The sequence below is a fragment of the Heloderma suspectum genome, chromosome 16, assembly GCF_057233095.1.
Source record: "Heloderma suspectum isolate Gila_16-S chromosome 16, 16-S_ref, whole genome shotgun sequence".
Lineage (NCBI taxonomy): Eukaryota > Metazoa > Chordata > Lepidosauria > Squamata > Helodermatidae > Heloderma > Heloderma suspectum.
In genome coordinates, this window is record NC_139473.1 from 17,880,866 (window position 1) to 17,897,289 (window position 16,424).

The 16,424-nt window shown below is 42.4% G+C and overlaps 1 protein-coding gene across 1 annotated transcript in view; it reads right to left on the reverse strand.

Annotated features, from left to right (window-relative positions):
* NUP88 (nucleoporin 88) overlaps positions 1-16,424 on the reverse strand; it is a 43,808-nt gene that overhangs the window by 13,820 nt on the left and 13,564 nt on the right. The window contains exons 2-9 of the mRNA XM_084822957.1: positions 10,784-10,953; positions 9,205-9,330; positions 7,231-7,317; positions 6,924-7,100; positions 5,716-5,902; positions 4,027-4,177; positions 2,996-3,094; positions 82-172 (exon numbers count right to left, since the gene is read on the reverse strand). Of these exons, the coding sequence (XP_084679083.1) occupies positions 82-172; positions 2,996-3,094; positions 4,027-4,177; positions 5,716-5,902; positions 6,924-7,100; positions 7,231-7,317; positions 9,205-9,330; positions 10,784-10,953 (1,088 nt within the window). The remainder of the gene's footprint in view (positions 1-81; positions 173-2,995; positions 3,095-4,026; positions 4,178-5,715; positions 5,903-6,923; positions 7,101-7,230; positions 7,318-9,204; positions 9,331-10,783; positions 10,954-16,424) is intronic.

Here is a 16,424-nt window from a genome sequence, read left to right on the forward strand (position 1 = left end):
GTTCTTGAGCAGGGCTCTCCAGGGATGAGCTACGTGGAGAACATCAGTTTGGGAAGAGATGAAAGCCAACCTGGCTTTTACCTGCATGGCAGGGGCTTGGTGCAAAGAATGTGCTCTACAAAGCATTTCTGTTCTGCTCCAAGTTCTTGCAAACTGTCCTTGTCTTCCTCATCTGAAAAAGCAAGCAAACTAATTCAGATATGCAATGCAGCCAAAGTTATCAGGGAGTGTGAAGAAACACTGTAATCTCACCTGTTTATGCTTTGTTATGCTTAAATACCTTGTGTAACCTCTGCAAGGCTATAATGTACAAAATGATGCATGGTGTGGAGAAAGTGGATAGGGAGACATTTTTCTCCCTCACAGTATTAGAACCTGAGGTCTAGCTGGTTGGTGGGAGATTCAGGATAGATAAAAGGAAGTATTTCTTCACACAGCGAAAAGTTAAACTATAAAATTCGCTACTGCAAGATCTAGTGATGGCCACCAATTTGGATGGCTTTAAAAGGGGATTAGACAAATTCTTGGAGAAGGCTATCAGTGGCTACTAGCCTTGATGGCTATGTGCTACTTCCAGTACCAGAGGCAGTGCGCCTATGTACACCAGTTGCTGGGGAACATGGGTGGGAGGGTGCTGTTGCACTTACTTCCTGCTTGTGGGTTCCCCGTGGGCAGCTGGTTGGCCACTGTGTGAACAGAATGCTGGACCAGATGGACCCTTGGTCTGATCCAGCATGGTGTGATCCAGCCTAGCTTTGTTACTCTGTATGGTGCCTTAAACAGTTGTGGTTGCTTTGGTTATGGTGGCTTATAAGGGAGGCTTCAGGTTGTTTAACATGTTCCAGGGGAGAGGTTATTTTTGTTTTGATTGGTCAGGTGGATCAACAAAGATAACTGGCAGTGAGAAGTTCCACAAGGAACATTATTGAACAGGAGATTTTAAAAAGGCCAGGGAAAAGTCTATTCGAGAGTAAGTGGCTGAGAATGGGAGTTACTGCTGTTTACCTGAAGGAGCACTGCTCAGAGCTGGGAAGAGAGAAAGCCAGTCTGAGAGAACTCTTCTAGAGGGAGACCTGAAATCCACCTGAGTGGGTGGCTGTGGAGAGCAGGAGGCCGGGCTGTGAGGCTGTGGTGATACTTTAGGCAGGCAGCAGGGGGATTCGGGCAGAGGGCCAACCAGAAGGAGCTTCAGCAAGTGACCCCAATCCAATATCATCAACCCAGAAGCGAGGGGAAACAGGAGGGGCTGAAGGCAGGGGAAGACTGCTGACCAGGATCTGTCCTTGGTTGTGAGGGATTGGCTGGGGTGGAGTTTAGGGGAACTGGACTTGGGGGAAAGCTATGGAGAACTTATTAGCAGGGAAGTTTCTCTTCTTAGGAACAGTATCCAAGAATATTTAAGTACATTTAAGCATTCCCATCTTATAATCTGAGTAACAGTGTCCCCTTGTGTATATAAACCATTTAATGAGCAACCTGTTTAATAGTTCATACTGTCTCCAGTGTTGGTGCCTATCTCATGCCTCAGCCTCTTATACCAAGCTACTAGGAGATTTTAAAGTATTTCAAGAGAATGTTGGCAGCAGAAAAGAGGCAATTTGCAGAACTCTGAGTTATAGTGGCAGGGAATTCTTTAGGACCTGAAATGTAATTGTATCTAAACATATGTTTAAAGGGAAGAAAAGTGGGACAAGAGTGTGGTTTTCCCCATAGGGAGTCACCCCCATCGCCCCATATAGCAAGGTTTTTCTGTCAAGGGCTGCATTCCCTCGGAGGTAATCTGTTGGGTAGGGGGGTCCAGAACCAAAAGTAGGCAGGGCAATCCTCCTCACTCCCCCCTCCCTCCCCCTCCCCCTCCCCCCCACTGGCAGCTCCGGGGAGGGACAGATCACTCTTGCCAGAGGAACTGGAAACTGTGGTTTGAGGGGGGAGCTCTAATTCTGGCTTGGAGACAAACTGGTTTGCAGGATTCAGAGGCTCTTGAAATTGGGACAAGGGACGCAGGTTGCTCATCCGTGCTATAAAGGGTCAAGGCTCCGTACTTTCTGGAAGAAGCTGCTGCTCCTACCAAGTGCTAACTGGAACACAGCAAGAGTGCCTTTGGTGAACGTATACTCCAAGTGCACTTCATTCAGCACTTGTGAGCTCAAGCCACCAGCCCAGTTTCTTGCAGGTTGTAGGGCCATTTAAACTGAGGCACGTGCTTGTTCCTGGTCCCGCGGGGCTGCAGAGGATCTCTGCATCACCTACACAAAACCACAGGCAGAAGGAATACTCGGCTGCCAATGAACCCTTTGACCCCAGCCCATCCAGGGATGCCAGATTCCACGCAGCCCAGGGCTGCAGGGGCTTTTATTGTTGCACAGAAAGGAACATTTCAACAGGAGCAACTGTGCACCCACCCTGTGGGACAAGATGCACATGCCAAACGTCTCCTTTCCACGCGACTCTTAAAAAGCCACGTCCCTTATGCGCTCTGCCTACACATCAGAAAGATTTAAAGACCCAAGTATGGAAGAGAGAGCTTCCCCCTGCCCTCCTGCCCATTTCATCCTTGATAGTCAAAGCCAAAACAAAGAGCAAAGGCACCACCACTTTTAAGGGACCTGGATCAGGTTTTTGAACAGCTGGAGCCAAATATAAGGGCTCCATTCACAAATAAAGGCCAAACTGTGGATTTTGCTATAAGAGTTGTGCCTCAGGCTCATGCACTGCCTCCCCACATCACATGCTCCTAATCCCTCCCTCATTTCCTGGTTCAGGCAAACCATAGTTTGCCTTAAAAGAAGAACTAGAAACTGGTTTGAAGGGGAGTTCTAATTCTGGCCTGGAGACAAATTGGTTTGCAGGATTCAGATGCCACAACCACCTGTGTCAACGCCAACTTGATTTGTATGCCACCTTTCCGTACATACTATGCTCAGGCCAGTTTGCATCTGGGGAAGTTTACCTTTCGGAAAACAAGGTTCCAAGTCAGGAAGACTTCACTACTCACCCGAGCCAAGGAACTTGTGCAGTTTGTTGATCCAGGGGAGCCCGATGCTGTGTATTCCAGCGTCATGCGTGCAGTGATAGCGAGAGGGACATTTGGGATCTGAAGATGCAATTAAGACATTTCTGCATTAGTGGGCGGCCAGAACAGACCCAAGAAGACTCAATTCCACAACCCAGCAGTGGCACGGAAGCTGCTTGAAAGCGAGCCGTGGCTCAGGACCAGTCTACCTGAAGGAGCACCTCCTCCTCTGTGTTCCTGCCTGACTGCTAAGATGTTTGGAGGCTCTTCCTTGGGTGTCCACGATGGTGCTACAGAAGGCTACCAGGGAAAGAGCCTCCTCTGCAGTCACAGCATGGCGGGGGGAGCATGGGAATGCATTCAGAGAGGAAATGGTCCGCTAGCTCCATGCGATATGCCTGCCCATTTTCAATCACGCATTTCATTGGCCAGCTGCTCCTTCCTGTTCAGAGTAGGACATCCTGCAATGAATGACTCCATCCACTTTTGGAGGAAGATGTGAGGCATCTTAGCATCCACTAAGAGGAATCCTGCCTCAGTTTTTGTTCTGACTCCAGCAAGAAAATAGGCACTCCCAACTCTTTCAAACTCACAAGAATCAGAGGCCTTTTCTCTTCCCCTTGACTGGGATGGCTTAGTTAGGCTAGGATGGGAGAGAAGAGATGATTCATCTTTACTTGTTTAGAGGGCCTTTCAGCTGCCTGAGTGACAGGCAACAGGAGAGAGAGGCAAGGCTGATGTCTCGTGCACAGCCAGGAACCGCGCTGATGGGCAATGCTTATGGGCCTCAAGGCAGCTCAGAGCACCAGTGCCTGCAGAGACCAGCAAACAGCTTGCCAGACCTGCTGGCGGAAGCAACCCTGTGACAAGCGGGTGTACGCAAGCAGATAGTCAAGCAGCTCGGCATTTTATCGCATTTATTGCACCTACGAGGGGTTTTTAAATGGATGCCGAGTGACAAAGCGCAGCAGAGCAAGGGGGCAGCAGCAGAGATAAGCAGCTTGTGCTCCTACCTCTGTGCAATTTAATTGGGCAGGAGAAGTCCGACTCCAGCGGTTCTTCCCCCTCTCTTGACGCCAGCCTCAGTGCAAGCTCCAGTTCGACACATTCAAACACGTAGAGTGATGGGATGAGGTCAGTTCTTGAATCCCAGGACTTGACGGACTGCGGGGCGTATTGGAATGATTGTTAATGCTTCTCAAGTCATGATCCCTTGGGATGCCACAAGGGGTTAGGTCCGCTCAGGAAGCACCTTCCATGCATGTCACAGAGCAGGGTGGGCAGCCTGTGGTCCTCAGCCTAATTTCAAAAGCCCTCTGCAAGCGATCAGTTCAGGCCTCTGGCAAGAGCAATTGGTTCCTCTCCCAGCAGCCCTCTGGGTGGGGAGGGAGAAGAGATTGGCGGGGGGGGGGGGGAGAGAAAAGGGTGGTAGAAAGAAAAAAGAGGGGCCCCACCGGCATGCAGCCCCCAACAGATTACTCCCCAGGTGGCCCTTGACAGAAAAAAGGTTCCCCATCCCAGCTAGAGAGGACCCCTTCGTTCCTCCCAACAGGAAGCTGGGGATGGGAGATGCAGCATCTACTTCTTACTGAATTTTGGTTTTAGCTCCACATAAAGACTGATGGTTATGCGTTTCCAAGACACAGGGTTGACTACTACTTCTAATGGATCCTCCATGGGGGTTAAAAAATAAAGGTCATTTGTTTGCATAGATACTGTGTAACACTTCCAAAATTTAAAAGTGGACATTGACTTGTTTCTCATGACATCTGCTATACAAAGGGCTGGTCAGGATGCAACACTAACCCATAGTGTTACAAGAACGAGCTTAGCCTCTCCCTGGTCTTGCACACTCTCCCGTCTGCCAGCATGGTTGTGGAGGAGCAGCATAGAAGCTTTTGCTTCCATTTTTAATTAACCGCAGCTTGCCTTATCACCTGAATCCAGACAAACTGTGGTTAACCTTAACTATGGTTAGTGGAAACAAGCCAGCTTCATAACCCCAGTTTATGAAAGCAGCACATAAGCACTTTAAATAAACAGACAAGCAAATGTGTTTATGGGAACAGATCACACACTGTGAAAAGTATGCTGGTTTTGGAGACAACTGAACAAAGCAGCATGGTATCTAAAAAAGGATAAGGATGTGCAACAGCACAGTTGGTTATATGATCAAAACAGTCTGCAACATCCTAAAAGTATGCAAACCATTCAACAAATAGAGACTAGAATAGCAAATTAAAAATAAAAACCTACGGTGGAGAGATCCTGAAAACATATGTGAATAGAGAATCAGAATAGCAAGGTTGGAAGGGGCCTATAAAACCCTAGAGTCTAACCCCCTGCTCAATGCAGGAATCCAAGTCAGATGGTCATCTGACAGATGGCTGTCCAGCCTCATCTTGAATTCCTCCAGTGTGGGAGAGCCCACTACCTCCCTAGGGGTAGCTGAAGCTACTTTCTATTGAGTCCAGCCATTGGTCTATCTAGCCCAGTATTGCCTACCCTGAAAGGCAGCAGCTTTACAGGGTCTCAGGCAGAGTCTGCCCCATCACCTGCTAAGTGGAGCTGCGGAGCCTGGAGCTAACAGGAGACGGACTGAGCCTGCGACTTTCTGCATGCAGAGCATTTACTCCACCTGTGCGTCCTCCCATACATAGGGAACTTCTCTCAAAACAGCAAAATGGAACCACTGGACATACCATCTGCTCGTCATCTTCTTCTCCCTCCAGCACCACACAGTGATAAAGCATTCCCGATTCCGTGGCAATCACCAAGATGTTGGGGATACAAGGGAGGCAGAGAACAGCACAAGCGTCGTAGCCATAGTTGTCCTCGGCGGCAGGATGCATTGGCATTGGGCCCAAGAGCTTGCCAAGGTTTCCAGTGCTAGAAAAATCAGGGGGTCCTTTCTGGGAAGCTGTTTAAGAGCCCGAAGGTCTGTATAGATTTCCCTGCCCCAACAACCCCAAGCAAACCAAGGCCAGCTAGCTAGAACAATAATGGCTGCTTCTTACTCCTGTTTTTCTGTAAGTTGGAAAAGTGCATTACCTGAACCGCCAAGACAGCCTTCCCCAACCTGGTGCCCTCCAAATGTGTTGGACTACAACTCTCAGATGCTGGGAGTTGTAGTCCAACACATCTGAAGGGCATCAGGTTGGGGAAGGCTGCTTTATTTTGTCTGTCTTCTCTCTACTGTAAGTTTATTTGCAACGACCTCAGGTTCTAATATTTATATTTGAAATAAATAGTATTATGGGAGAATGACTCTGTAGCTAAGGCCATGTAAGCCAATAAAAAGGACAAATCAGCTTTGTCAGTCCAAGGTGAAAAAAGCTCAGAAGTTCTCATGGGCTAATCTATCTTAATGTTGCAAGGAGATAAACAGACTGTTCTTTAAAAACAGCTGGTTGCCTAAACCAGGGGTCTGAACCTCCAGTCCAGGGGGAAAATACACCATCCCTAGGGTTCCACTTTGGCCCTCCAGGGTTCCCTAGATGGCCCCACCCCCTTTCCACTGATAATTTGGTGGGTTCTCAAATATTGTGCATTTTCCCCCATTCTCAAAGGTTGAAATGCCTCTTCTAAGGCTTAGTTACTGGCAGTCAGAGCTTGAAGCTAAAACCTGCTGGTATTTTTGTAATTTTGGCTCCGCCCCTTTTGCCTCTGACCCCACCCACCCCTGGAATGCAGCCCCCGAGAGCTTCTCCAAAATGCAATCCAGACCTCGGGCTGAAAGAGGTTCGAACCCTGGATTTCCATTCATAGTTGAACTAAGAATAATGGTTTTGTTTTTTCAAATCAGTGCCCCTCATGACCTCCTGCCATCTACGATGTCTGACCAAGCAGCGCCCAATAAAACAGCCGCAAAAGAAGCAAGGGGGACCACAAATCTGGTTTAGGTCTTCACCTGTGCAGGAGACTAATGTAGGTCAGGAAGGTCTCCCCATTTTCATACAAGATGTACAGAGGATACGCCAGCACTTCCTCTTTCTCTCGCTGCCCAGCTGTGTTCTTGGGAACCGTGGCCAGAGGCCCGAAGTCAAATGCCACAGCAGTCTCCCCTATCAGTGCAGTATAGGCTCTCCTAAGGGAGGGAAGGTGGACAAGCAATTCAGTTCACAGTGCCACTAGGCACACAAGCCGTTTCTCCGGCAAGGAAGCAACAGCCAAGGAGTGCTTACAGGGGCAATAAAGAGGGAGGCTTCAGAACTTACCCCTTATTGAGCCTCACGGTCTCCTCATCAGCATCTGAAAGAGCGATCACTTTCACGGGGGTCTGCGGTGAACTCAGGCTGTAAATCCTAACAGGCAAAACATGTTCTTTTTAAAACAAAATCGCATTCTACATAATAGTTCCAATGGACTGAACATCTACAGGTGTGCACCTCAACGACTTTCAATATTGCTTGTTTTTGAAATATTGTATATTGTTACATCTTGAGCACACTCCGGGAGAGAGCGCAGGACAGGAAGGCCTGGCGTGCTATGGTCCATGGGGTCACGAAGAGTCGGACACGACTGAACGACTGAACAACAACAATATTGTTACACAACATATATTTTCAGTATATGTTGTGTAACAAGCAACATTGTTATTGTAACAATATTGCTTCTTACACAACATTATTGCAGCAGCAGGAGCTGCCTCAGTATAAGTTTTGCTGGAGAGCCAATGTGATGTTGTGTCAAACTAGGATCAGGGAGGCCCGGGTTCAAAGCCCTGCTCAGCCATGAAGCTTGCTGGGTTGATCCTGGATTAGTCACTCCTCCTCACTCTGACATACCCTGGAAAACTGGTCATGTATTAAGCTGTCGTTACCATCACATGTAGTGAAAATGACACCTCGTATTTAAAATACTGGACTGCAGCTGCAAACCTATGTACATTTACTATATAACTCATCGGGACTTACATCCGAGTAATACCATCAGTATTATCACCACCACCACATGAAACAAATTAATAAGATTAGGGCACAGTCCTGTGCATATTTAGACAGAAAAAAACCTACAACCTTTTTTTCTGTATAAACATGCACAGGACTGCGCCCTAATCCTGGCCAGGTCATGCTGGGAATTGTAGGCATTTTTTCCTGTGTAAATATAGTAGGCATAAAACCAATAAGCAGGTCAGATAGCAATCAAGTTATATTTTATATTATCTGGCACTGAATAATCAGACACATGCACGCACCAGAATCATAGAATCATAGAATAGTAGGGTTGGAAGGGGCCTACAAGGCCATCGAGTCCAACACCCTGCTCAATGCAGGAATCCAAGTCAGAGCATCCCTGACAAATGGCTGTCCAGCCTCATCTTGAAGGCCTCCAGTGTGGGAGAGCCCACCACCTCCCCAGGTAAGAATTATATTACATTTTATTTATTTATTTATTTAGTGCTTTATATGCATTGGTTGTTTCTGGACAATCGTATTTAATCTTAATAAACAGATATGAACGATGACCATGCGTGCAGCTCCTTCATATAAACCATGATTAAACTGGGAGGGCTCTAATTAGCCATAGTTTTCCTTGTTCATATGAAATAGGGAAACTATGATTACCAGCGTTGGAACAAACCGGGATATTAAACCACAGTTTGAAGTTGGATTAAAATCCTGGCTTGTTCCAGAACTGGCAACCATAGTTTTCTGGTTCAGGTGAAACAGGTAACTATGGTTAATTAGAAGCTTTCTCATTTATTTCCTTGTGCCACAAAACCATAGCCTTTGGGGTGTGGGGAAGGCTTCACTGTTCTGTGGCGGAGTACATGCAAAATGTCTGAGATTCAGCCTCTGGCAATCAGGTAATAGGTGAAGTGAGAGACCTCTGCCTGAGAGCCTGGACAGCTGCTGCCATCCAGAGTAGACAATAATGGGTTGGATGGACACGCACTCTGACCTGATATAAGGGAGCTTCCTATTTATTGATTTTTAACGTAATGCCGATGGGGCAGCTGAAGGCTAAGAGAGAGTAGATCACCCAAGTCCACTGAACAGGTCTGTGGCTGAGCCAAGATTGGGAGAACTAAAGATTTATGGTTCACATTCTTCACCACTACGTCCCACCAGCTCCGATAAAAACAGGGATGAATAAATATCTTGGATGGCCACGTCAGATTTTAAGATTAAGATTTTTACAATCTCTAACAGTGCTTAAAAACAAACCATTCAGAGCAAGAAACTTACCTTATTGTGTTGTCAGATGTTAACAGCACAATGTGGGGTTCTAGTGTCTCACTGGGGTACCAGGTGACATGCTTCAGGGTCAGGGATGTCGAACTAGTGAAGAATCTCTCAGCAATAGGTGTGGTGCTGGAAGACAGGTTTACAAAGTAAAAGGCACTGTGTTTCACCCACAAAGAGGGCTGCCAACTGATCAGTGCAACTGCTGTGCCCTTTCCCAGCAGCTTGGTGTGCAGGCAAGAAATGTCTGTGCTGCAAGAAGCCTGCCAATTTGTGCAGATCAAGCTGCTGTTAGTGGCACAGGAGCAGGCTAGGCTATTTTGTTTCTGCATCAGTTGGCAATCCTATCAGAAAACTGAACTGTTGTTGATAGTCCTGCTCCCACAGACAACTCAACCCTCCCTCCCTTGCATCTGCTTATGGCTGGAACTGCCCCACAGAATGGCTTTGTGAGGCCATCTTTCTTCTTTCCTTCCTTCCTTCCAATCTCTCTTCAAAACCCACTTTTTCCATGAAGTCTCTGGCACATCCCATAGCCTCCAGAACTATGCCCAGATACATGTAGCTGAAATAGTCACATATCCTTCTGCTGTTCCCCATTGCCTCCATTTCCCTGGCCTCCCTCTGGATTGCTACAGAGCCTTGCACAAAAGCAACACAGGGATTGCATCTAGCACCTTAAGCCTACAGAGCATGTGTCCTAACACTGAACTATAACACCTCAGCTCCCCTTTTGAAAAGACACTGCCTCTACATCAAGGGTGAGGGACCTCTTTCAGCGTAAGGGCTGAAGGCAATTGTGGAAAACCTCACAGGAGCTGCGTTCCAGTGGTGGTGGGGCCAAAGGCTAAAGGGGTGGGGGGAAAATACCAAAAATTCCAGCCTTTTGTAGTTTCAGGGTGCAATCCTATGTGGAGAGGTGGCCACCTCCGAACTCAGGAGGAGTGCGAAGGGGATTGTCTCCTCTGTGCTCCAGCCACCCTGCATTTGTGGTGGCCAGAATGTGGGTTGGGGAGGCCAGACGACGCATAGGAAGTGTCGTACCGGCACTTACACGATCCACGCTGCCTGTGAGGCAGAGGAGACGGTTCCTGGAAACCAATCATCCTATGGTCCTCTAGCAGCTGACTAGCAGCCACAGGATTGCACCCTTAAGCTCTTACTGACATTAAGCCTTAGGAGAGGCATTTCAACCTCTTAGAAGGGGGGGGGGGATTGCACAAAAGTCAGGAAACCACCACATGATCAGTAGTTGGGTGAAAGAGTGCAGGGCCAAGGGAAGGGGGCAGAGCTTTCTGGGGAACTCCAGAGGGCTGGATTGGGACCCCAGACCTGAGGTTCCCCACCTGTTTTACATAGTGGCATTTGCACAACTGAGACAGAATCCTACCAAACACAATATCTGAGACCATCAATAAAAAGACGGCCATCAGATAGGACCAAAACTTTGGGAGAGAACCACCACATAATCATAATGCCCTTCCTGGCAGACTCAGAATAAACAGAAAAGACTCAAATGAAGCCGCAACCAGTCCTTGTTCTAAAACTATCAATGAAGATGAAAAATGGAGGTCCTACTTACCTACAATTAACTGTTGGCCTCCCACCTTCGAACTCAGAGTTCTTTCCCCAACGTTTAGGTAACTCCAGCACCATCAGCCCTTTTGTTCCTATAAGAGCCACATGCTGTTGTGTAGGACTCAGTGCAGTTTGATACACCTCAAAAAAGGGTGAATTTATGCAGAGCAGGGTCTGGAAACAGAAGTGAAAATCAGTTAGTATTTCAGCTTCCTATAGAAAACATAATTTTAAAACCAGTTCAAAATGCATATACATCACTTAATTACTTGCAGCTGAATGTAAAGTGGGGGTAAATTGCCCCCACCACTGTTTAAGACAAAAGGAGCCTCTACCTGGCATTCGATCTGTGATCACTCTTTCAGTTATCGCCTCAAGGAATGAACATTACCCACCTCTCCCTTACTCCATGCAAGGCATTATGGGATAACCACTGCTTAGTCTAGGATCTAAACTATGTCGTCAACTGACCAAAATATTGTGGGCTGCTCTTATGCCTTTAACAGGAGTTAAGTACAGAAAGCCAGAATGGTGTAGTAGTAAGTATCGGACTGGGACTCAGAAGATCCGGGTTCTAGTCCCCACTTGGGCCACAAAGCTCCCTGGGTGACTTTGGGCCAGTCACTGACTCTCAGCCTAACCTATCTCACAGGGTTGTTGTGAGGATAGCATGGAGAGGAGGAGAAGGACCACCATGTAAGTAAGCCAGCCTTCCCCTCCAGATGTGTTGAACCACAATTCCCATCATTCCCAGGCAGCATGGCTATTGGCTATTCTGGCTAGGAATGGTGGGAGTTGCAGTCCGATGGACCCGGAAGGCACCAGGTCGGGGAAGGCTGAATTGTAAGTCGCGTTCCTTACAAGAGGAAAAATGACAGGATTTAAATGTGGTAATAAATAAAACACTCTAATTCGGATCAAAACAGAACAACTGGGAATAGGAAAAAACAGGGAATAGAGGAATAGAAAAAGCCTAGAATGGTAAAGAGCCACGGCATAATTTAAAAGGCGTGGTGAAACAGAAATATCTTTACCTGCTGCTGAAAAGACATTAAAGTCACAGGGTTGCAGCCTAGCTTTCTTCAGCACATGCTACTTGGAAGTCCACCCCAATGCAGACAGACTGTTAGCATACCAAATGTTCAAATATATGTTTCTACCTGTGTGGTAAATTTGACTGCTCCACATGCAAATATTTCCTGCGTGTAGAAAGCTAGCACATCAAGAAGGCTAGATTAGTATCTTTTCCCCTGGCATGTTAGTCTTCTGGATACAGATCATTATTCCTTCTTAAACACAGGAGCGAGTAGCATTTCCATCATTATTATTATTATTCCTTTTTAAACAGAGGAGCGAGTAGCATTTCTATTATTATTATTATTCCTTTTTAAACAGAGGAGCGAGTAGCATTTCCATCATTATTATTATTCCTTTTTAAACAGAGGAGCGAGTAGCATTTCTATTATTATTATTATTATTCCTTCTTAAACACAGGAGCGAGTAGCATTTCCATCATCATTATTATTATTCCTTTTTAAACAGAGGAGCAAGTAGCATTTCCATTATTATTATTATTATTATTCCTTTTTAAACAGAGGAGCGAGTAGCATTTCCATCATCATTATTATTATTCCTTTTTAAACAGAGGAGCAAGTAGCATTTCCATTATTATTATTATTATTATTCCTTTTTAAACAGAGGAGCGAGTAGCATTTCCATCATCATTATTATTATTATTATTCCTTTTTAAACAGAGGAGCAAGTAGCATTTCCATTATTATTATTATTATTCCTTTTTAAACAGAGGAGCGAGTAGCATTTCCATCATTATTATTATTATTCCTTTTTAAACAGAGGAGCGAGTAGCATTTCCATCATTATTATTATTATTCCTTCTTAAACACAGGAGCGAGTAGCATTTCCATCATTATTATTATTATTCCTTCTTAAACACAGGAGCGAGTAGCATTTCCATCATTATTATTATTATTCCTTCTTAAACAGAGGAGCGAGTAGCATTTCCATCATTATTATTATTATTCCTTTTTAAACAGAGGAGGGAGTAGCATTTCTATTATTATTATTATTCCTTCTTAAACAGAGGAGCGAGTAGCATTTCCATCATTATTATTATTATTATTCCTTTTTAAACAGAGGAGCAAGTAGCATTTCCTTTATTATTATTATTCCTTTTTAAACAGAGGAGCGAGTAGCATTTCCATTATTATTATTATTATTCCTTTTTAAACAGAGGAGCGAGTAGCATTTCCATCATTATTATTATTATTCCTTTTTAAACAGAGGAGGGAGTAGCATTTCTATTATTATTATTATTCCTTCTTAAACACAGGAGCGAGTAGCATTTCCATTATTATTATTATTCCTTTTTAAACAGAGGAGCGAGTAGCATTTCCATTATTATTATTATTATTATTATTCCTTCTTAAACACAGGAGCGAGTAGCATTTCCATTATTATTATTATTATTATTCCTTTTTAAACAGAGGAGTGAGTAGCATTTCCATTATTATTATTATTATTATTATTATTCCTTCTTAAACACAGGAGCGAGTAGCATTTCCATCATCATTATTATTATTCCTTTTTAAACAGAGGAGCGAGTAGCATTTCCATTATTATTATTCCTTTTTAAACAGAGGAGCGAGTAGCATTTCCATCATTATTATTATTATTCCTTCTTAAACACAGGAGCGAGTAGCATTTCCATCATTATTATTATTATTCCTTCTTAAACAGAGGAGCGAGTAGCATTTCCATTATTATTATTATTATTCCTTCTTAAACAGAGGAGCGAGTAGCATTTCCATTATTATTATTATTCCTTCTTAAACACAGGAGCGAGTAGCATTTCCATCATTATTATTATTATTCCTTCTTAAACAGAGGAGCGAGTAGCATTTCCATTATTATTATTATTATTATTATTATTATTCCTTCTTAAACACAGGAGCGAGTAGCATTTCCATTATTATTATTATTATTATTATTATTATTATTCCTTCTTAAACACAGGAGCGAGTAGCATTTCCATCATTATTATTATTATTATTCCTTTTTAAACAGAGGAGCGAGTAGCATTTCCATTATTATTATTCCTTCTTAAACAGAGGAGCGAGTAGCATTTCCATTATTATTATTATTCCTTCTTAAACAGAGGAGCGAGTAGCATTTCCATTATTATTATTATTATTATTATTATTCCTTCTTAAACACAGGAGCGAGTAGCATTTCCATTATTATTATTATTATTATTATTATTATTCCTTCTTAAACACAGGAGCGAGTAGCATTTCCATCATTATTATTATTATTATTCCTTTTTAAACAGAGGAGCGAGTAGCATTTCCATTATTATTATTCCTTCTTAAACAGAGGAGCGAGTAGCATTTCCATTATTATTATTATTCCTTCTTAAACAGAGGAGCGAGTAGCATTTCCATTATTATTATTATTATTATTATTATTCCTTCTTAAACACAGGAGCGAGTAGCATTTCCATTATTATTATTATTATTATTATTATTCCTTCTTAAACACAGGAGCGAGTAGCATTTCCATCATTATTATTATTATTATTCCTTTTTAAACAGAGGAGCGAGTAGCATTTCCATTATTATTATTCCTTCTTAAACAGAGGAGCGAGTAGCATTTCCATTATTATTATTATTCCTTCTTAAACAGAGGAGCGAGTAGCATTTCCATTATTATTATTATTATTATTATTATTCCTTCTTAAACACAGGAGCGAGTAGCATTTCCATTATTATTATTATTATTATTATTATTCCTTCTTAAACACAGGAGCGAGTAGCATTTCCATCATTATTATTATTATTATTCCTTTTTAAACAGAGGAGCGAGTAGCATTTCCATTATTATTATTCCTTTTTAAACAGAGGAGCGAGTAGCATTTCCATTATTATTATTATTCCTTCTTAAACAGAGGAGCGAGTAGCATTTCCATTATTATTATTATTATTATTATTCCTTCTTAAACACAGGAGCGAGTAGCATTTCCATTATTATTATTATTATTATTATTATTCCTTCTTAAACACAGGAGCGAGTAGCATTTCCATCATTATTATTATTATTATTCCTTCTTAAACACAGGAGCGAGTAGCATTTCCATCATTATTATTATTATTATTCCTTTTTAAACAGAGGAGCGAGTAGCATTTCCATTATTATTATTCCTTCTTAAACAGAGGAGCGAGTAGCATTTCCATTATTATTATTATTCCTTCTTAAACAGAGGAGCGAGTAGCATTTCCATTATTATTATTATTATTATTATTATTCCTTCTTAAACACAGGAGCGAGTAGCATTTCCATTATTATTATTATTATTATTATTATTATTATTCCTTCTTAAACACAGGAGCGAGTAGCATTTCCATCATTATTATTATTATTATTCCTTTTTAAACAGAGGAGCGAGTAGCATTTCCATTATTATTATTCCTTCTTAAACAGAGGAGCGAGTAGCATTTCCATTATTATTATTATTCCTTCTTAAACAGAGGAGCGAGTAGCATTTCCATTATTATTATTATTATTATTATTCCTTCTTAAACACAGGAGCGAGTAGCATTTCCATTATTATTATTATTATTATTATTATTATTATTATTCCTTCTTAAACACAGGAGCGAGTAGCATTTCCATCATTATTATTATTATTATTCCTTCTTAAACACAGGAGCGAGTAGCATTTCCATCATTATTATTATTATTATTCCTTTTTAAACAGAGGAGCGAGTAGCATTTCCATTATTATTATTCCTTCTTAAACAGAGGAGCGAGTAGCATTTCCATTATTATTATTATTCCTTCTTAAACAGAGGAGCGAGTAGCATTTCCATTATTATTATTATTATTATTATTATTCCTTCTTAAACACAGGAGCGAGTAGCATTTCCATCATTATTATTATTATTATTCCTTTTTAAACAGAGGAGCGAGTAGCATTTCCATTATTATTATTCCTTCTTAAACAGAGGAGCGAGTAGCATTTCCATTATTATTATTATTCCTTCTTAAACAGAGGAGCGAGTAGCATTTCCATTATTATTATTATTATTATTCCTTCTTAAACACAGGAGCGAGTAGCATTTCCATTATTATTATTATTATTATTATTCCTTCTTAAACACAGGAGCGAGTAGCATTTCCATCATTATTATTATTATTATTCCTTTTTAAACAGAGGAGCGAGTAGCATTTCCATTATTATTATTCCTTCTTAAACAGAGGAGCGAGTAGCATTTCCATTATTATTATTATTCCTTCTTAAACAGAGGAGCGAGTAGCATTTCCATTATTATTATTATTATTATTATTATTCCTTCTTAAACACAGGAGCGAGTAGCATTTCCATCATTATTATTATTATTATTCCTTCTTAAACACAGGAGCGAGTAGCATTTCCATCATTATTATTATTATTATTCCTTTTTAAACAGAGGAGCGAGTAGCATTTCCATTATTATTATTCCTTCTTAAACAGAGGAGCGAGTAGCATTTCCATTATTATTATTATTCCTTCTTAAACAGAGGAGCGAGTAGCATTTCCATTATTATTATTATTATTATTATTCCTTCTTAAACACAGGAGCGAGTAG